A 20,622-nucleotide genomic window follows, 5' to 3' on the forward strand; every position below is an offset into this window, starting at 1 on the left:
GAAGCTCCGCCCCTAACATGGCCGCGCCCAGCGTTCTCGTTTGTGGCAGTTCCACCGCCCGTCATGTGACGCGGGCCCTCGTCCCACCCGTCTGCAGCCATTCCACGTCTGGTCCCCAAGCTCGAGAGGGCCACGTGACACTCCGGGGCCCAGTCACGTGAGGCGCAGATCTCGGGTGGGGGGGTTGGCATAAGGGTCCAGAGTGGCAGTAAACGAGGAAGATGGCGGGGTGCAGGGGGTCCTTGTGCTGTTGCTGCAGGTGGTGCTGCTGCTGCGGTGAGCGTGAGACCCGTACCCCGGAGGAGCTGGTAAGATGCTGGTGGAGCCGGGCTGGAGAAGGGGCGGTTGCTAAGGGACGGTGAGAGGCGTTGCCAGAGGTGGGGCTGGGTCGAGCTGAGCCAGCAGGTGGGGACCGCATCCTGGGCTCTCTCAGAATCTGCCCTGATTCCCGTGCCCGAGTCTGTAGTCTTTTTCTCATAACTCATCCCTGGAGTGGAAGAGAGAATCCAGACTAGCTCTAATTAATCCTATACATATTTTCCCTTATTTCCATCTGAAAGGAGTTTTGAATGAAAGAAGTCTTTTCGGCAGAAGCCCTTTCACTGGACCTTGTGTTTATCATGCAGCTGGCTTAATTTCTCCAGTCCTTTCTCCCTGTATCCCTAACCCTTTCTGGGTCATTAACAATCCAGCTTTTCCCTGCAAAGCACCCTGGGAAAACCGGAGTTGCTGTGTCCTCAGATTTGACAGGTCCCTTCCACTTTCAGATTCGGCACATTATCAGATGGAATCTGATCCCCCCCCCCGCCCCCGGCCCCGTCCCCGTAAGCCGACAGTGGACCTCTTTCACGTGTTCTGAAGACAAGACAACACTGGTTATTTAGAGAACGTAGTAATAGAAATGAAGAGCTCAGCTGGATCCCCACCCAAATCGCCCCCCATCCCAAAAGTTTGTTTTGTTTGTGAGGTCTTGTTTTGTGGTGATAATGGCTCCAGATGATTTAGAAACTAGCAACTGATTTCAGTAGACACACTCCTGCCCCCTTTCACGTGTAACCATTAAAAGGGTCTTCCTTCCATGGATCTGTTTTTCTAGACCATCCTTGGAGAAACCCAGGAGGAGGAGGATGAGATCCTTCCAAGGAAAGACTATGAGGTGAGATTCTCAGATGCTGTCTTGAGTAACAAAAGCGGTGAATGACCTGGTCCCTTAAGACTGAAGCATGAGGTTTCCAACTAGAGGTGCTGTTTGACCCTCTGTCCCAGGGAGTAAGTGGGTAGGGGGTAATTTCCCTCTGGGGAAGGGGCTGTTTAACAAGCCCTTCTCTCACCTCAACTGCAAAACAAGGTCTGGGTGTCTCCACGCTTCCATGGGTCTGTTAGAGCCTTAACCTGGATAGAGTATGAGTTTGCCATTAAACTGCTTGCTTTTACAGCTCAGAGACCCAGAGTCAAAGCCACTGACAGTGTATGCTCATAGCAGGCGTGGGCCGGTAGACCTTGCTTCTCTTCTGGGAGAACTTAGTGTTCAGAAGATTGTTTGCTGCTTGAGCAGCTTCTCTCTGAAGCGTTCTTGACTGTGGCTTCTGATTTCCATGTGGGACTTGTAGATTGTGTGTGTGTGTGTGTGTGTGTGTGTGTGTGTGTGTTTAGTACTGCTGGGGTGAGCCATAAGGTAATCAGTTTGTAATGACTTCTGAAAACACAAAAAAGCCATCATTGTGATGGAAACTATTTATGAAAAGGAGCTAGAGGAAAACCCATAATCCTGCTCATTGAAAGATGATTATTACTACCTTATTAAATATTCTTTTTTATACATGCTTTGCAAAAAAAAGATTTTATTTAGTTATAGAGAGAGAGGAATGTAGAAAGAGGAGACAAACATCATTGTGTGGTTGCCTCTTGAGTGGACCTGGCCCACAACCCAGGTATGTGTTCTGACTGGAAATCGAACCAGCAACCCTTTGGTTCACAGACATACATGCTTCCTTCTGCGTAACAGAAGTGAGATTCTACTGAATATTTTAACCTCTTTTTCTCCCCACTTGATAGCAATTTTTGTATCACTAGGGACTTCTCTACACTATCTTTTTAAATAGGGGAATATTATTTTATTGTGCCACAATTTATTTAATTTGACTTTTCTCTTTGATGAACTACATGGTGGTGACCATCCTTTCTTGTTCATCCTTAATTGCTTCCTTAGGATTAATTCCAAGAAGTGAAATGATCACGAATATGTTTAATACTTTCTTAAAAATGTCGTGTAGACTTTAAAAATTCAATACTCTAGGGCAATAATATATTAAGACTGATTTTCTTAATAGTTCATCTTTTATTGCAGAATTTGGTATAACTATTATGATTTGTCATGTAGCATGAACATTTTTAAAATCTTTTATCACAGCCCTGGCTGGTGTGGCTCAGTGGATTGAGTGCCGGCCTGTGAACCAAAGCGTTGCTGGTTCGATTCCCAGTCAGAGCACATGTCTGGGTTGCAGGCCAGGTCCCCAGTTGGGGGCATGGGAGAGGCAACCGGTTGATGTATCTCTTGCACTTTGAAGTTTCTCTCCCTTTCTTTCTCCCTCCTCATCTCTCTAAACATAAATAAATAAAATCTTTTAAAAAAATGAAAGCCCTCACTTCTTTTTTTTTTAGAGATTTTATTTATTTATTTTTAGAGAGGGAAGGGAGAGAGAGAGAGAGAGAGAGAGAGAGAGAGAGAGAGAGAGAGAGAGAAACAGAAACAGAAACAGAAACATCGATGTGCGGTTGCTGGGGGCCGTGGCATGCAATCCAGGCATGTACCCTGACTGGGAATCGAACCTGCAACACTTTGGTTCATAGCCTGCGCTCAATCCACTGAGCTATGTCAGCCAGGGCAAAAGCCCTCACTTCTGTGTTAGCTAGCACACAGCCCACAGAACATCAGCCACCTCTCCCCTCCCGTACCCTGACCCCAAATACAATTCCCAGCTTCACTCCACCCATGGAGGAGACAAACTCAAAGCAATGGTTTTGGGATCTCAGGTCAGTTTTCTCATCCAGTCCTCCGCTCCCATGGTCCTCCAACTTGATCACGTATCACAGTCCAAGGGAGGCCTTGTTATAAGACACAGAGCTTCTGTTCAGCGGGCCTGTGGTGGGACTGCGTTCGCACTCCTAACTAGTTCCCAGGAGGTGCTGCAGCTGCTGCTGCTGGTCCAGGAACCACACTGAGAGCCTGGAGGCAGTGCTTCACTGAGGACAGTCCTAGAAGGGCATCCCCAGCCAGGGGAAGGGCTTGCATGGAGGGGCTGGGCGACACCCTGCCTTTTCTCTCCATCCAAGGCAACCACACGCTGTTTCAAGTGGTACCGAGCACCTTGGAGGCATGTAAGCAGAGGGCATGAGACTATATTGCCCACACATAGCATCTCCACTCCTGCTTAAAAAAAAAAAAAGACAAAGAAAGAAAGGAAAAAAAAACTTTTTACAATTTTAAACATATACCAAAATGGACAGAAGAGTGTATCGGAACCCCGTACTCATCACGCCACTGGGCTTGACCTTGTTTCCCCTCTGCTCCCATCCACTTCCGGGTCTGCTGACGGTGGGTGGATCGGGAGGCTTCATCAGAATTGAATGACAAGACCTGGCTGGCATAGCTCAGTGGATTGAGCACGGGCTGCGAACCAAAGTGTCGCAGGTTCGATTCCCAGCCAGGGTACATGCTTGGGTTGCAGGCCATAACCCCCAGCAACCGCACATTGATGTTTCTCTCCCTCTCTCTCTCTCCCCCCCTCCCTTCCCTCTCTAAAAGTGAATAAATAAAAAATCTTTAAAAAATTTACATTAAAAAAATTGAATGACAAGAGTTTTATTCGAGGGTCTTAAGACAGTGTTCTGAAGAAAATAGAAAAGTTGAGAGTTTTTACAAGTAAAAAGTACATTCTTGAGAAAAATCAGTCCTGCATTCTTTTTTTTTTTTAAGATTTTATTTATTTATTTTAGAGAGGGAGGGAGGAAGGGAAAGAAACATGGCTCAGCTGCCTCTTGCGGGCCCTCTACTGCAGCCCAGGCACGTGCCCTGACTGGGAGTCAAGCGGGTGACCTTTTGGTTCGCAGGCCGGCATTCAGTCCACGGAGCCATGCCAGGCAGGGCCATCCTGCGTTCTTAACCTCTGGGTTGGTCTGAGACGGTGATCTCTCAGGTGTCAGCAACCTGGATCCTTGGGCATTCTTTCCTAAAACCTTCAGAGGCTTCTTGAGAGTGTATGTGCAGAATCTTCAGGCACTGATGTACAAACTGAAAGTTTCAAGAGTTTTAAGTTTTCGGGCTCAGTAAAGTGAAATAAAATCGATTTCTCCCGTTTCAGCCCATGCTGACTGAAGTAATTTTGTTAGCTCAGCTGTGCTCACGCCATGTGGTTCCTTCACTCTTTCCTCATCCCCCTCCCATCTTATTTTGAGGGAAATTCTATACGTGACATCATTGCATCCATAAATAATCCAACATACATCTCTAGAGAGTAAGGGCTGGTTTGTTTGTTTTTTTGGCATAACACCATACCCATTTTCACATCTATGAAACTAACGATAATTCCTTGATATCAAATGTCCAGTTTTCCAGTTGTCTTACAAATGTCACGTGTATTTTTCAATAGTTTGTTTGAATCGGGTCCCAAATAAGGTCTTCACATCGCATGTATTTGATTTGTATCTTAAATCTCTTCTGTCTTCAGGTTCCTCCATCTTTTTTTTTTCCCCCTTGAAATGTACTTGACAAAATAATCAGGATTCTGGAATTTGCCTGCCCCACCGTGGTGTGGTTTAATGTGCCACTCCAATGGGACTTCTTTTAGTGAGTCAGAAAGCCTGGTGTCCACGGATGTATTTTCTTACACTTTTAAAATACTCATTTGCTGTACATAGTTGAGAGGTTTGCAGGGATAAGGATAAGATGCTGAATACTGTATTATCATCTCAGTAAACCTGGTGATATCATCCTGTCTGTTCCCAGGACTGACGCCATCCCAGCGCTCTTCCTCTTCCTCTTCCTGTGCCTGGGGGCTCCCACACCCCGCCCCGCCCCACCCCACCCACCGTGGACCCTGCTGGTCCCAAGCCGCCTCCACCCCTTTCACTGAGTTGCAACTTACATTTGTAATGCAGTTACTTCCCGTTGATATGCATACTTACGTAAGTTTTATGAGTTAATGTTCTTTTCTGTGAGTCATTAATATTTCTCAATTAGCCATGTTTTGTATTAGAGCTTCGTGAGAGTGTGAGCTTTGTATGAAAGCACATTTAGCCAGGCACTTCCTTAGAAAAGCCTGCTCTGACGGTGGTTATTAAGGCTCACCTTGAAACCCCTTCTGCTGAAAATCTTTCTACAATGTGCTCCTCACCTTAGTAAGAGTTCATCCCACGTACTTGGCTCTTTGTGTGGTGAGGTGGGGTGTTACGAGATGGTAGATTCTCCTTTTTGCCGTCCATTCACAGAGGCGGGTTGAAGAAGAACTTCCTACCTGTCCTCTGGGAGTTAGATGGTGTGGGTTCCAAACAGCACTGTTTTCTTGCAGGTCACAGGCTCTTTTGGATTAGAGAAAGGCACCCCTCGGAGCAGAGGACTTAGAGTAAAAGGCCCACCTCTCTGGGCCATAACAACATCCCCAGATCAAGGCCCACCCAAGATGCTTTTTGGGTGAGCGCTAGGTGCCTGCCTGGTTGAATTTGGGCTGAGTCTTAGCCCCCACCTGCCTCCACGGCCAGGTGCTGTTTTGCTCATAACCACAGGAAGCAGCCCTACTGGACACCTGTAAAAAAACTTTCTAAAAAGTTATTAGTCTCCCAAACCAAAGAGCAGCGTATACAGCGGAAATAAGAGGAAGTTAGTCACGGCAAAGGAGAAGTAACTCTGATTATAACAGCAGCTCCTATAGTTAGTTCACTGGGACGTACTTACAGTGTTAGGCTCTCGACTGATTTATTTAAAAAAGGAAGAAAAGATTGGTGTTCTGGCGTTGCATTTGTTGCTAGCTGCCCCTCTGAACAGCTGTATTCAGGGTTAGGTTGGTATGTAATTCATGGACTACACAACTCACCCCCTTGCAGGGTACAACTCACTGGCATGTTCAGTGTGGTCAGAGTTGCGTGGTCATCGCCAAATCCGTTTTAGATCATCCCGTCGCCTCCCCGTCCCCTTAGCAGGGTCACTGCCCATCCCCCTTGTTGCTGACCCCAGGCCGCCACTAACTTACTTTCTGTCTCTGTAGATGCGCCTGTTCCGGACATCTGAACACCTTTCAAATGTTCGTGGACTCGCAGCATTGTTAGACAAAGCCATCAAGCAGATAATTAGTTAACCAGTCATTTCTATAAATATTTGGTATGAGGGATATTCATGCCTTTCAACATTTTCTTTTCCTAGCCCTAGAATGGGATGTCACTCACTTGATTGAAATATGTATATTTAATCACTCATGGATGAATCCAGTTTCCCAGCAGAATTTCTTACTGTGGCCTTTTGTCGTGTAATCAGGAAAAAATATTTTTTAATGTAAAAAATGCACCGTGCTTGATGTGAAAATTCCAGACAATACCCAGCTGTGAACACCTCCTAAAATACCACCTCAGAGGTGGCCACTCTCACCGGTGTTCCCAGATGCTTTTGCTTTATGTACGCTGACGCGCAAATGACCTTCATTTTGTTTCCTCGAAATGGGACCCTGACACTGTACGGTGACTTCCCCCTGCATGGCCCTCTTTCAGAGTTTGGATTATGACCGCTGCATCAATGACCCTTACCTGGAAGTTCTGGAGACCGTGGATAGCAAGGTGGGCCTCTTACCGATCTCTCAGGACTGAGCGGGTCTTACGACAGCTCCTTCGCCTCTGCCCCTTTGCCCTTTTAACTTCCTTCACGGGGTGCCCTCGCCCCCCGTCCTGCCCTGCCAGCCAGAGCACGTGCTGGCCCAGCCTTTCAGAGCCCCCGTCCTGGCACTGCAGAGCGCCCTCCGCCTGGGACATCGCCGCCCTCGCCATCTCCGCTGCCCGAGTGAACCTCACTCCAAAGTGGGCTGGCCAGGGCGTGTGCCTTCCCCGCCGCCAGCAGAACCCACTAACAAACTGAGTCATTCTTTTCCTGTGTGCACAGAAGAGTCGCAGGTACGAGGCGGTGAAGTGGATGGTGGTGTTTGCCATTGGAGTCTGCACGGGTCTGGTGAGCCGGCGGGCATGGGAGGGAGGGTGGGCTGAGGGGGGGTGGGGTCAGAGGTCAAGCTTGGGCCTGCTGAAGAAGCTGTTTGTTATAACAGGGCCTGCCTTGTGTTTTTTCCTTTTTTTTTTTAATTAATAACCTGTTTTTCATACTTCTCTTTTGCTTTCCCTTTATGAAATGAAAGTGAGTCATACAGCTCTGGTGTTCTTTAAAGCACTCAAAGGTTTGGTCAGGCCCTGATCCTTACATAAGGGATGGTCTTATCAGGTAGATAACTTGGGAGGGACAGTACGCAGTGGCCGTCAAGGTCACTCTGTAGGGAAAAAGCAAAGCAGTGAGACCGAAACTATGAGCATCACGCCCTTCCCTACAGGACAGTGCACCGGTGTGAACAGGACCCCATCGATCTCAGGGAATTTTTTGTGCTGTCCTGGGCTGCTTGCCTGCACACTGCCGGTTTTTTTTCTAGAAGGTAGAGCTGGCAGCCGTGGGCAAAGGGAAGCCCGATGCTCGGAGTTCCGGAGTCAGCACACTCACAGAGGAATCACCAACAACAAAAGATTGTGAAACATTACCCGAGACCACAGTAACGCAAGGTCTGGGGCCGGAACTGCTGACTTAACTGTGGTTAAACCTGGAAAGAGAAACTGGCGAAGTCAGTCGTCCGCTGGAGTGATAACCCGTCACAGCTGATTTCCGTCAGTTCGGTGTTTGAGCAGGGGCTTGTCTTAGCCCATTCGGGCTTCTGTGACAGAAACAGCACCGGCTGGGTAGCCTAAACAGCAGACGTCTATTTCTCAATAAGGCTGGAAGTTCAAGATTCAGGGTCAGCAGATTAGTGTCCGGTGAGGGCCTGCCTCCTGCTTCGTGGATGACCGCCTTTCCGCTCTGTCCTCCCCTGGCAGGAGGGAGCAAGAGCGCTCTTGGGGGTCTCTCTCTTTGTAGTCCTGGTAAAGTTGGTGTAGTATGTACTACTACATGTTAGGCACACTACGTTATAATTCAGTATTTGTGTTACTACGGAGTGTTCGTTACTGTGAGTGCAGTTTCCATCTGTCACCATACAGTGAACCCCCTGCCCCTATTTTCCCCTCCCCTAATTCCCTTTCCCTCCTGGGGTCTCCTTAAGAGGGCACTAACGCCATTCATGAGGCCTCCGCCCTCCTGACCTTGTCACTTCCCAAAGGCCCCTCCTCCAACTGCCGCCCTACTGAGGTCAGAACGTCAACAGGGATTTGGGATGGGGGCGAACACAAGCATTCAGCCCCCAGTAGGGGTCACACGCATTCCCAAGCAGCAGTGTGTTCATCCCCTCTCTCCAGAACTGACCGCAGTCTCCTACTCAAGTCTGTGTGACGTGCCCGGGAAATGAATACACGTGTCCAGTAGAACGTAGCCCCAAGGGCCGGCCACAGTTTTTGTTTCCTGGCGGTTGCCAGATGTTCACTGCAGTAGATTCAGAGATCACGGAGCATCTTACTAGTTAAGACTAGTGGCCTCCCGAGGTCTCTCTGGTAGCATTTTAACGGACACCAGTGTGGGGCAAGTTGGGCTGATTTCACCGCTTTATTGAAATTTCAGAGTGTCAGTTTTGCTGCGTATGGTTCTGATGGCAGATTTCCCTGTAATAAGCATAGCTGTTAGCCATCTACTTGTTCGTTTTCTTTCTGTTTTCCTATCAAACTCCTCTGAACTGCCATTTAATCAATACTAGCAGCTTGACCTGGCGCCCTCGTGTCCTGGGAAGGAAGGCCGGCCTCCAACAGGTGTCTGTTGCTCCTGGCTCTCTTGGCCTTGGACTTGTCACGACTTATGACTTCCACATTTAAGAGCCTCCAGCACTGGCTTCAGGGAAGTCGGGAGTTAAAGGCCTCAAGCCTTTGATCCCGAATCTCCGAAATCAGAAGTCTGTCCAGTTCTCCTTGAAGTAGGGACCTTAGGAGGGTAGAATAGGGGAACATGAGTGTTTTTTTTCTTATTTACCAGGATAACCATTGACTATATAAGACAGGAATAAGCCAGAATAGTGACTTATATAAAACAGTAATAGTACTAATAAAGCTCACAGCGTTTGTGAGTTCTGCAGCGGTAACCACCATGCAAAACGCACAAACACCTGCGTGCGCGCTGTCATTCAGAGTCACCTGAGCCGTGTGCTCACCCTGCTGAGCGTCCCTGAAGACAGGCGTCCTCCCCCGTCTCCCGTCTTCTGCTGCTGCGTCCTGTTCCTCCGTTGTTTCACTCTCCTCCTCTCATGGCTGTATCTCGTGCCTTTGTTCTTCGGTGGGCAGTGGGGCCAGGCTGGAGTGGGGCCCTCCAGAGAGCCGGGGTGACCAAGGGAAGCCGGTTCACCCAGCAGCTGTGCGTGCCCAGGGCCGCAGACGCAGCGGGGGAGGCCCGTGCCTCTGAGGGCAGCGCCCGCACTGCCGCCGCCGCCGGGAAGAGCTGCGTGGCTGACGGCTCCTTTGTTGCTCTTCACAGGTGGGTCTCTTTGTGGATTTCTTCGTGCGCCTCTTCACCCAGCTCAAGTTCGGAGTGGTGCAGACATGTATCCTTTGCGTCGGCCTTGGGGTTCCTGGGTGTCAGCCGTTTCTGGGTTTGCTTTCTCGTTCAGAAATGGGTTTAACAGTAGACGTGATCTGTGAAGAGCTATTTATTAGCCATTTTCAGCGAAGGACACAAAAAGAACACTTTGATAAAATAGATACTCGTACTTGTGGTTTAGTAAGACATGAACCACCAGGATGCCTACTTTGCCCAATCTACAAATTCAACGTAGGGCCAATGAAAGTGCCAATAGAATTTTTCATGGAACTTGAAAATTATCTTCCTAAATCTGTGCGGAAAAGTAAAGTGCCAAAAGTAATTGAGATACTTTTGAAACCAGAGGGCCACTGAGTCCGGGGGTCGTGCTGCCTGTCACCACTCAGCCAGGAATCCGAGACGGGTCGGATTATAGCTGCATTGGCATTAATATCAGAGGCCACAGTCTGAGAAGCCTGCAAACATCCACCCTCCCTTGAGCTTTCAGAAGCAAGTTTACATGTGGGGGAGTGTGGGGGTTGGGAGGGGGCAATTCTGAGGGGTGGGGCAGAAATAAGCGCTGTTTCTCCTGGGGGGGCGGGGGCTGCCCAGCCTCATCCCCAGCTGGCTCCCTTTGTTCCGTGTTATCGCCCCATTTGCATCGCATTCCTTACCCCCCTAGAGGCCTGTGGTTTATGGCCAGGGAGGCTTTGTATTCTCTGGTCAGGGAGGAGAGGCATAAACCATTTGCCCCCTTGCCCTCGGTTAGGTGAGATAAGGTCTCTCACATTCACCAGCTGGTTGCAAGTTGCTCCAACTATTTGGCCTTGTTTGACGTTCATATCTCAGTTTCTCATTCCACTTGTCCAGGAATTATCCTGACTTCTTACTGTCCCGTTCAGTTTTGAGCCACAAGCAGGGAGATTTGCCCTACCCGGCGTCAAGAGACAGTAATTGAAACAGTTGCACGGGTGCAAGGACGCCTAGTTAGACGACAGGGGTAGTAGAGAAGCAGCTGCTGGCCTGTCCGGGCCGTGTAGGGAATGACAGAGTCAGTGCGATCACGCGGTGAGGAGGGTAAGACGGACCGTTTGGTAAAGGATGCTGGAACGTTGGGTCTCCGTCTGGAAAAATAGAAAATTAGACTCCTGCTTGGTACTAGAAATTCATTCCAGATGGACTGAAAATGTAAATGGGCAAAACAAAACTTTTAAGGCACTATGTGATGTCAAGAGTAGGGAATCGTTTCTTAAAATTCCGGAAGGCACTCAGCGAAAAGGAAAAGATGAAAAAACTTGACCACATCAAAGTCAATAGTCTACGGATACAAACAAACCCCAAAACAGTATCAACAAAGTGAGTAACAAGCCCACAGCCTCAGGGAAACTATTCACAATACCTTTAAGAGACAGATCAGCCCCTGGCTGGAGTAGTTCAGTGGATTGAGCACGGGCTGCGAGCCAAAGTGTTGCAGGTTCGATTCCCAGTCAGGGCACATGCCTGGGTTGCAGGCCACGGCCCCCAGCAACCGCACATTGATGTCTCTCTCTCTTTCTCCCTCCCTTCCCTCTCCAAAAATAAATAAATAAAATCTTTTTTAAAAAAAGAGACAGATCATTTGTATCTAGAACATGGGAAGACCTGTAGCTCTAAGAAGAAAAGCCCAAACAGCGCAGTGGAAACACTAGTAAAGGATGCGCACAGGCACTTCTCAGTAGAGGGACACTGAATGGCCAGTAAATAACCCGATGGAACAGTGCCCCCCTCTGCGCTGATCGGGGAAGTGGACGTTTAAAGCTGCACCTTCCCGGGACTCAGGAGTCCCTTTCCCAGCCGTGGACCTGAGACACATACGAAGATATTTATTGCAGGTTTGTGATTGCAAAAAGTTGGAATCACACCAAGTGGGAACATGGAATGTTCACATAGTACAGTTTTGTGCAGAAGTTAAAGCGAACGAACCGGAAGTGTGTATGTGGATGTAGCTAATTCCCAAAAACGTAACAGTGACTAAGAAAAAGAAAGTTGGAATATGTGCCTAAAATGTAATGCCATTACTTTAGTTTTAGAAACACACGGAACAATATGGGTACATCTGAAAAAGCACAAGTGCTGATCTACAACTGAAAGGCCAGACGCAAGAAACATTCATTTGAGATTCAGAGAACAGCCTTTTGGGAAGCCCTGACTGGTGCCGAGCTCAGACAGTGCTGCAGTTAGGAGGGGAAGGCAGGAGGAACTAGTGAGGAGGGAGAGGGGAGCAATCACGTTCGTGTGTAATTGCGTCATGGAATGGGGGGAGAAACTTTGGGTGTCAGGAAGCTGGGGAAGGGCTTCCTGCCGGTGCAGATACGCTAGCGTGAGTGAGGCTAACATCAGTCGTGACGCCGGCTGTGTTCCAGTGTTTGCATGCCGTGTGAGCACTGCTCTGTCAGTCGCAGTCTGAGGGTTAATGTGTCCGGTTCCCACGTTCCAGAGGCCTGGGGAGCCAGACGGGCAGGGCAGGGCAGGGTAGGGCAGGGTGTCTGGGGCGGCGGCTCTGCCTCCTCTTCCCAGAGGCTCTGTCTCTGCAACTTGTCTCAGAGGGAAGGAGGCACAGCAGTTTCATGGTGGTGGTTTCTCCCAACGAGAGAGGACAGAAGCGTGAAGGTCGTTTTTCTTTTAATTGTGCTTTAAAGTTTTATTTTTAGAGAGAGGGGAAGGGTGGGAGAAAGGGAGAGAAACAGTGATGTGTGAGAGAAACATCGATCAGTTGCCGCTCATAGGCGCCCCAACGGGGGACCGGGCCCAGGCATGTGCCCGGATCAGGAATCGAACCGGCGATTCTTGACTTTGTGGGATGACGTCCACCCAACTGAGCTATGCTGGTCAGGGCGAGGTTTTCTTTTTCTTTCTCTTTTTCTTTTTCTTTCTTTTTCTTTTTCTTTTTCATGGCTCTTAATGTTTTGTCTTAAAAAAAAAAAGCCCTGGCTGGTGTGGCTCAGTGGATTGAGCTCCAGCCTACAAACCAAAAGGTCGCCAGCTCAATTCCCAGTCAAGACACAGGCCCGTGTTGCAGGCAGGGTCCCCGGTTGGGGGCGTGAGAGAGGCAACCAGCCGATGTGTCCCTTGCACACTGATGTTTCTCGCTTTTTCCCCTCCCTTCCCCCCTCTCTAAGGATATATAAATAAAATCTTTAAAGAGAAAAAATAAGTAATAAAGTAAATTTTAAAATGGAGCAAATAGGGTATCACATTGAGATTTATTAAAGCTAGGGCTGGGAGGGTTGTAATATTCGAACCATCCCATAGTTAAAACGGTTTCTAGTTGTTATTGTTCGGACGTGGAGACGTGGAGACCAGGAAGGGGTGCAGTAAACGTGCTTCAGGAGAGACGCCGCGCCATGTCACGGGTTCGCAGGGAAGCCCTCGGTCGGCGAGCCCGGTTTCCTTAACCCCCTTCCGCAGCGGTGGAGGAGTGCAGCCAGAAAGGGTGCCTCGCCCTGTCCCTCCTCGAGCTCTTAGGCTTCAACCTGATCTTCGTCTTCTTGGGGAGCCTGCTCGTCCTAATCGAGGTGAGGGGCGTGGGTGCTGCCCCTCTGTTGTCGAGGTTTGGGTCCTGCACGCCTCCTCTCCGGCGCCGTTGCTGGAGGGTCGGAGGCCCGGCTTGGACCTGGAACGCAGATTCCTGCGGAAAGTGGGCACTCACTCACTCACTTAGAAACGGTTCTGAGAGGAAAGGCGTGTAGCCTCTCCTGCTGAGGTTAAAGAGGAAACATCTCGATTAGGAGGGTGGTTCTCCACCTCGGGACGCACAGTAGGATGCCCTGGGGAACTTCGGAAACAGCTGGCACCCGGGCCCCAGCTCAAAGGAATGAAATCACAATTTCCAGAAGCCGGGTGCCTGCACGTATGATCGAAAGGCTCCCCGGGTGATGCCGAGTCACCGGGAACCTGTTAGAAACGCACGTCCTCCCATCCCCCCTCTGACTCCGGGGCCAGACACCGGGGGGATGGGGCCAGGCATCCCATCTTCCCAGGCCCGCCAGGGGATGCTGGCGCTGAGGGAGGAGTCGGGTGTCCCTCTGTCGCCTTGGGTGAGGGTGGGCCGGGGCCAAGGGACCTGGGTGCATGGGCACGCCTGCTCTCCCGCCAGCCAGTGGCAGCAGGTTCTGGGATCCCCGAGATCAAGTGCTACCTGAATGGCGTGAAGGTGCCCGGGATTGTGCGTCTCCGGACCCTGCTCTGCAAAGCCTTCGGAGTGCTGTTCAGCGTGGCCGGAGGTGAGGAGGGTCTGACGTTACCTGCAAGTCTTCGGGGGGCGGGAGATGGCAAGGAGCACTGTGTATGTGAACGAGGCAGATCTGGGCCGGGGGCCCGCCCTCAAACAGGTCTCGGCGCCTCCTGTTGGTGGTGGGCTCTTCTCCGTGCAGACACTGCTGGGGAGGTGCCCTTCCGTTTGAAGTAGACTGACCATCTAGTTGGTCTGTGGCGTTGGCTTTCAGCACAGTCAGCCAGCAGTTTATGCAAACAGCCAGGTAATCGGTAGTTTAGGCTTTGTGGGCCAAGAGGCAAAATGGGAAATGTTATTTAGGAACTTAAACATACATAGCTGTGGGGTGCCCGTTCCCACGGAGCTCTGCCGGCCGCCTCGGATGAGAAACGAGTCGTCCCGGACAGTCTTGCTGCTCTGGCAGGAAAGGGGACGGCGAGTCCCTCTAGTGGGGAACGCCCCGAGCCCTTCTCTGAAATGGCTTTCATTGGGAATGGTGTGTATGGGTGCACAGCATACATGCATGGCTCACCAATCAATGTCAAAGGCTACAGTCACACAGACACAGGTGCCGTCCATGGATAACAGCTGAAGCAGCACAGAGACCTGCCTCAGGTCAGGGTCTGTGAGTCATGCTGACGCCAGAGGGTCTGCAAGACGTGTTTCATGAGATACGGAGTTCACTCCTTAAGCCGTGAACTTCAACATCCAGTGTGTATCGACAGAGCCATAAAAGCCAAGCAAGCTTCAAAGGGTACAATGTATTCTTCAGGCCTGCCTTCCCACGGGAACCGTGGGTGCTAGTGTCGGGTCATGCCTGCCTCCAGCATTCCCGACGTTCCAGTCGAGACTCGGGGGCCTCCCTCAAGGCCTTGCTCGTGGGGGGCTGCAGTCTCTGATGCCACACAAAGTGGTCCCCAACATCTCCCCCCCTTTTTAAAGTATTTTTAATTGATTATGCTATTATAGTTTTCCCAATTTCTACCCATGTTCCCCCTCCACCCTGCCACCCCAACCCTCCAGCATTCCCATGCCCTTAGTTCATGTCCGTGGGTTGTACATGGTTTGGTTTTTTTTGAGTTCTCTGTCTCTGGTACCATTCTTAACCTCTCCCCGTCTATTTTATGCCTCCCAATTATGCTTCTTCCCCCCATTCCTCCCTTCCCCCCCCACTGAAATCCCTCCATGTGACCTCCATTTCTCTGATTCTGTTCCTGTTCTCGTTGTTTGCTTAGTTTCTGCTTTCGTTGGTTTTCTTTTCTTTTAGGTTCATTTGTTGATAGTTGTGAGTTTGTGTTCATTTTACTGTTCATATCTTTTATCTTTTTCTGAGATGAGTCTCTGTAACATTTCATATAATAAGGGCTTGGTGGTGATGAACTCCTTTAACTGGACCTTATCTGGGAAGCACCTTATCTGCCCTTCCATTCTAAATGAGAGCTTTGCTGGGTGGAGTCGTCTTAGATGCAGGTCCTTGTCTTCCATCTCCCCCTTTCCTGTTTGTCATGGCGGTCTCGGTGGTAAGTACGATGAAGCCTGCTACTTGCTTTCCGCCTGCACGGTCTCCGGAAAACAGTTGGTGCGTGCATCTCAGGGCTCAAAAGACGACGGTGATCAGGAGGCAGCCCGTAGCCCCTGTGACCTAGACCCGCAGATTTGGTCCTTGAAACCGAGTCCTTGCATTGAGCCGCTGTAAGTTGTCATGCAAGGCCCGAAAGACCCCTCGTTCGGTGAACCGTGTGTCGTCCTGGAGTTGTTGACGTGGCTCAAGCTGGGGTTGGTGGACTTGTCCCTGGAGATCGGTGGGAAAGGCCCCTCACGGGCCAGGTTGGACCTCCTCCCATGAGCACTGACGGGAGTCCCACTGCGGAGGGGTGACCCACGGCTTGGGGAGGCCTGGGTCGCAAGTGAGCTGTTGACAGGTGACGGGAGCATCTCCGTCAGCTGTACTGTTCCTTCCTGGGTCGGGGGGGTGGGGGTCCAGCGGAACGGAGGCGGGCCACAGAACGGGGTAGCCCTTTCCGTGATACGGCTTCACCCTCTTCGCCGGCAGCCCCAAGGGTCCCTTGGGAGAGGAGACACGAGCACACCCTCTTCCCCAGGGTCGCTGTCGGGCCCAGTCACGGCCCTTGAAGATAAGCTGACTGAGGGCTGTGATGTGGGGCTTGACGTGGCTGGGGAGGGAAGAAAAGCCATTCAGTGACTTCAGATTTGGGGTTCGCTGTCCTAACACTCCTGTGGGCGTGCGGAGAGTAGGAAAACAAAGTGACAGCACTGGGTTCGAGAGATCCACTGGAGTTAACTGCCTGGTTTGATTTGCTTGATTGACAAGACTCAGCTCACAGGAGTGGGGAGAGACACCCCTGTGATGTTAGTTCAGTGCCTCCTCTTCTGTCGTCTTGAAGCCCTTTACCCTTGGCCGCGTGGCACACAGTATCCTAGTGGGGGAGCGTCTCCAGCCTCGTCTGCTCCGTGCTCCTGGTGCCCCTTGGCCTCTGCCCCGCCTTCTCCCAGGCCCGGAGGCCTGACGATCCCTCGTCTGGGAACCAAGGGCAATAATACTTCAGCTTTTGCAAAAGACTCATTCAGTGCTGGTCGGTGACCTGGCAGCCAGCTCCTTTGATCAGCTGCTGGAGCAATCGAAAGTAAACTTCTTGTTCCTTCCATAGTCCCATTCCCGTCTCGGTTAGAGGTCAGATAGTAGAAAGATCTCTCTCCTCTTAAGAATTAAACCTGAGTGGGGAGTTGAGCGGTTAAACAGTGGCCCACTCCCTGGGAGGGAGTGGCCTGAGAAGCAGTTTGCTCCATCCTTACAGTGACCTTTCCCCCACTTTGCTCTGCTCCGGAATCTGGACAAAACGGAGCTGGCGGCTCAGGCTCAGGCCTCAGGCGGCAGCTGAAAACCAGCCTGAGCTTTCAAAGTGTCACTTTCTTCCCCTGCTCGGAAAGACAGGCCCCCTGCTGTGTCTGCAGGTTGTGACGCCAGTTAATGGCCCTGCTGTTCTCTGGACCTGGTAGCTCCTAGTTCTAGAATGTGCAGTGTTTTAAAGACTTCGATGCTTATTTTTCCTTCTGTAACAAGTCTTTCAAAACTCAAGGCTGATGAGGTTTCCGAATGCCTGACCGAAGGAGAGTATATTAGGAAATGAAGAGAGGGAAACTTATGAATGGAAGCAAATATGAGCGAAGAAAAGGCATAACTAGGAGCAAAGAACCCGGAAAAGCTAGCTCTTCCACTAAAGGCTAAAATCTTGCTTTCTCCTCCCAAAAACTAAACCTAAGTTGTTCCGCCGCAGGGATGGGAGTGTGGTTGCTTCCACAGTGTGCCCCTCGTCGCCTGGACTTCCTCCTGCAGCTGGCCGTGAACCCAGCGTCTGTCCTGGTCCCCGTTCCGGCCTGTCCTCTCATGGGTGTCTGTCTTTGCGGCAAGTGCCCTTGAGGTCTTTAATGCTCGACCCGTGCCCACGGGGTGCGGCAGTTTCTGGAGGGAGAGAGGGAAGAGAAGAGGAAGGATAGTAGAGAGAGAGAAAAGAAGTGGAAGGATAGTAGAGAGAAAGTAGAAACCCCTTTCTCGAAACTAAGCGCACCGGCAGCCTCCCAGACCCCGGGGGCTGCTGTCCCGTAGCTCAGGGGTGACCGGCTGGAATTCCCCTTCCGGACGTGCTGTCTGCGCTGCTTAGTGACGATGGGGAAAGCGGACAGAGCTTTCCAGTCCCCGGCTGCGCAGCCTCTGGGAGACGAGGCTGCAAGGCGCTGGCAGTCTGGCCGAGGGCCGAGGTGAATCTGATGGGGGGGTGGGGGGAGCAGGTGGCTCCTCCAGTAGGTTTTCCTGGAGTGGGAACGGAGGGGGGCTGGGGGAGGGAGCCTTCCTCCTCCGTTTGCGGCTGTGGGTTTTCATTATTAGGTTCGGCACCTACGTCCGGTGCCACCACCCTTTGTGTCCCCTCTGTGGTGTCTGAGCTTTGCTGAATATCAGGGTTTCTAGTATAAATAGGGGCAAGAGCCACTCTAACTAGCTCCTGGGTAATACATTCTGATGTCCTATAGGGGTCCTGTTCTCCTGATCCCATTTGACTTCTGCCCCACTTTTCCCCACACTTCCACATCTGAAGAGCCCTTATCTGGGAACCACGGGCAGTAAGTAGCTCTAACTGTCTGCAGTAAGTTAATTAAGTTCTGTTCTCCAACCTGACGTCCCGCAGCCTGAAGAAGTTGCTGAAGCAGTCAAAAACATATCTCCTGCTCCCTGGAAAGTCCAGAGCCCGTGTCAGGGGCTGGGATGGTTTTGCTTTTGCTTTTGCTTTTGTCTTCCCCCACCCTCACTCCGCTTATCTGGTTCTGTAACCCTCTTCGGGCTGATTGCTGGGGAATGAGCAGACGTCAGCTGATGGCGGTTTCCTGGAATACCTGGAGGCGGAGGGCAGAGGAGAGGAGAACAAAACTAAACTGGCACGAGAGGTGGCCCTGAAAGAAACCCCCCTCTCCCTCACCCTAGACGCGCCGGTGGCATAACCAAAAGCGCTGGTGCTGCTGCCCCTCACCGTGGGGTGCAAGGCCCCGAATCCCAGCCCCTGTCTGGGTGTGCCTTCTGTGATGATGGCTCGTAGCCTCTTGGCCGATGCAGGTCCCGAATCAAGGGTCGCCGTCGGGGAGCTAAGATGTGGGCTGCCCCGTCCCACGGAGCTGTGCCGGCCGCCTCGGATGAGAATAAGTCATCCTGGACACAATCTTGCTGTTCCCGAGGAAAAGGGGGTGGCAAGTCCCTCTAGTGGGGAACACCCCGAGCCCTTCTCTGAAACGGCTTTCATTGGGAATGGTGTGTGTAGGGGTGCACAGCATGCATGCATGGCTCACCAATCAATGTCAAAGGCTACAGTCACACAGACACAGGTGCCGTCCATGGATAACAGCTGAAGCAGCACAGAGACCTGCCTCAGGTCAGGGTCTGTGAGTCATGCTGACGCCAGAGGGTCTGCAAGACGTGTTTCATGAGATACGGAGTTCACTCCTTAAGCCGTGAACTTCAACATCCAGTGTGTATCGACAGAGCCATAAAAGCCAAGCAAGCTTCAAAGGGTACAATGTATTCTCTAGGCCTGCCTTCCCACGGGAACCGTGGGCACTAGTGTCGGGTCATGCCTGCCTCCAGCATTCCCGGCGTTCCAGCCGAGACTCAGGGGCCTCCCTCAAGGCCTTGTTCGTGGGGGGCTGCAGTCTCTGATGCCACACAAAGTGGTCCCCAACACATAACCATATAAAACATGCCCAGGTAAGAAGGTAAAACTTACCCTTCCCTCTGTAGCTATATAAGAACAGCCCGGTGGTCCTCTTTGGCCTGCAGGCTGTAGTTTGCTGATGCCCAGTGAGACTTTAAATTAAGAGTGTTTCCTCTCCCCTGATGGGGATCTGACTTGCTCCTTCCGTGAGACAGTCACGCGACCATCTCTGTTGCAAAGTCAGCACGAGGAAGACTTGCGTAGCCAAGGCCTCCTGAGCTGGAGCTGGCTCGGTGCTGACTGGTGGTCTCCCCTCTCCCCCTGTCTCAGGGCTCTTCGTGGGGAAGGAAGGCCCCATGATCCACAGTGGCGCAGTGGTGGGCGCTGGCCTCCCTCAGGTAAGGACGGCTGGGCGGGGAGGGGAGGCCCTTGCAGCACTCTCCCGGGCGGGGGCGTTCTGTGATGCCATGTGGGCAAAAGTCCACTGGGAGCACCTGAACCTGACTTTGGAGTCTGATTATTGATTCTAGGGAGAGGGGAAGGGAGGGAGAAAAAGAGAAACATCGATATGAGACAGGAGCGATAATCAGTTGCCTCTTGCACGCGCCCCAACTAGGGACCGAACCCACAACCCAGGCGTGTGTCCTGGCCAGGGTTCAAACCGGTGACCTTTCGGTTGGCAGGATGCCACCCAGCCAACCGAGCCACACTGGCCAGGGCGTGACACCTCAAAGTGTTCACGAGGCCCTGCCAAGTCCTGGGGTCAGAAACGGGGCCCAGAGGAAGTGTGTTCAGGTGGAAGCCACCCGGGGCCCCGCAGCCACTGCCTGGCACCTCCACACGAGGTGGATTGGCGGCTGGCTCAGGCTGCCGCATCCCAAGGGGCTGGGAGCCCGTCCCGGGTGGCCCCGGGCGCAGGGCCTCGCCGAGTGCACCGGGCCTTGCCGAGTGCACCGGAGACAGCACAGAGCCAGCAGCAGCACAGGGGGAGGAGCCGGCCCGGTGCTCCGAAGCTCCCGTCCTTGCCGGCTAGTCTAGACTCGGGCTGCGGGGGGGGCCATCTCCACTCCTCGTGATCTGTCACGTGTGGACGCCTCCCTCTCCCGCTCTGAGGGGCGAGGGTGACCGATAGTGAGTGGTCGGAGCAGAGGAGACAAGTGGGTCTCGCCCACAGTCCATCTTCTCCCCATCCTGCTGCTGCTGCTCCATCTTCTCACCCAGACCCCGCGTCCTGGAAGTCAGTGTGTGGCGGACAGGTCGGCGGGTGGCGCCCGGCCCTTCCTTACCGCCAGCCGAGTGGGCTCCACTTCGTCTTCTGCGGCAGCTCCCACTTCCTCCCGGCCCTCCGCTCAGCCGCTTCCTTCCCCGTTCTCTTTCTGCCGCGCTGACCACGTACAAAGTGCAGTTTCCGAAGATCGTAGACATTC

At 51.8% G+C, this 20,622-nt stretch overlaps 1 protein-coding gene across 2 annotated transcripts in view; it reads left to right on the forward strand.

Annotated features, from left to right (window-relative positions):
- The first annotated feature begins 44 nt into the window (after positions 1–44).
- The window catches only part of CLCN6 (chloride voltage-gated channel 6), a 37,611-nt gene continuing 17,033 nt past the window's right edge, over positions 45–20,622 (forward strand). For both annotated transcript variants that reach the window (XR_006787985.1, XM_045859296.1), the window contains exons 1-8: positions 45–308; positions 1,097–1,156; positions 6,757–6,822; positions 7,142–7,207; positions 9,686–9,752; positions 13,175–13,281; positions 13,863–13,989; positions 19,526–19,593. Coding sequence is in view for 1 of the 2 variants with exons in the window: in XM_045859296.1 (XP_045715252.1) it covers positions 222–308; positions 1,097–1,156; positions 6,757–6,822; positions 7,142–7,207; positions 9,686–9,752; positions 13,175–13,281; positions 13,863–13,989; positions 19,526–19,593 (648 nt within the window). In the remaining variant the exon portion in view is untranslated. The remainder of the gene's footprint in view (positions 309–1,096; positions 1,157–6,756; positions 6,823–7,141; positions 7,208–9,685; positions 9,753–13,174; positions 13,282–13,862; positions 13,990–19,525; positions 19,594–20,622) is intronic.

The sequence above is a fragment of the Phyllostomus hastatus genome, unplaced genomic scaffold (genome assembly GCF_019186645.2).
Source record: "Phyllostomus hastatus isolate PE091 unplaced genomic scaffold, TTU_PhHast_1.1 phas_scaffold_182, whole genome shotgun sequence".
NCBI lineage: Eukaryota > Metazoa > Chordata > Mammalia > Chiroptera > Phyllostomidae > Phyllostomus > Phyllostomus hastatus.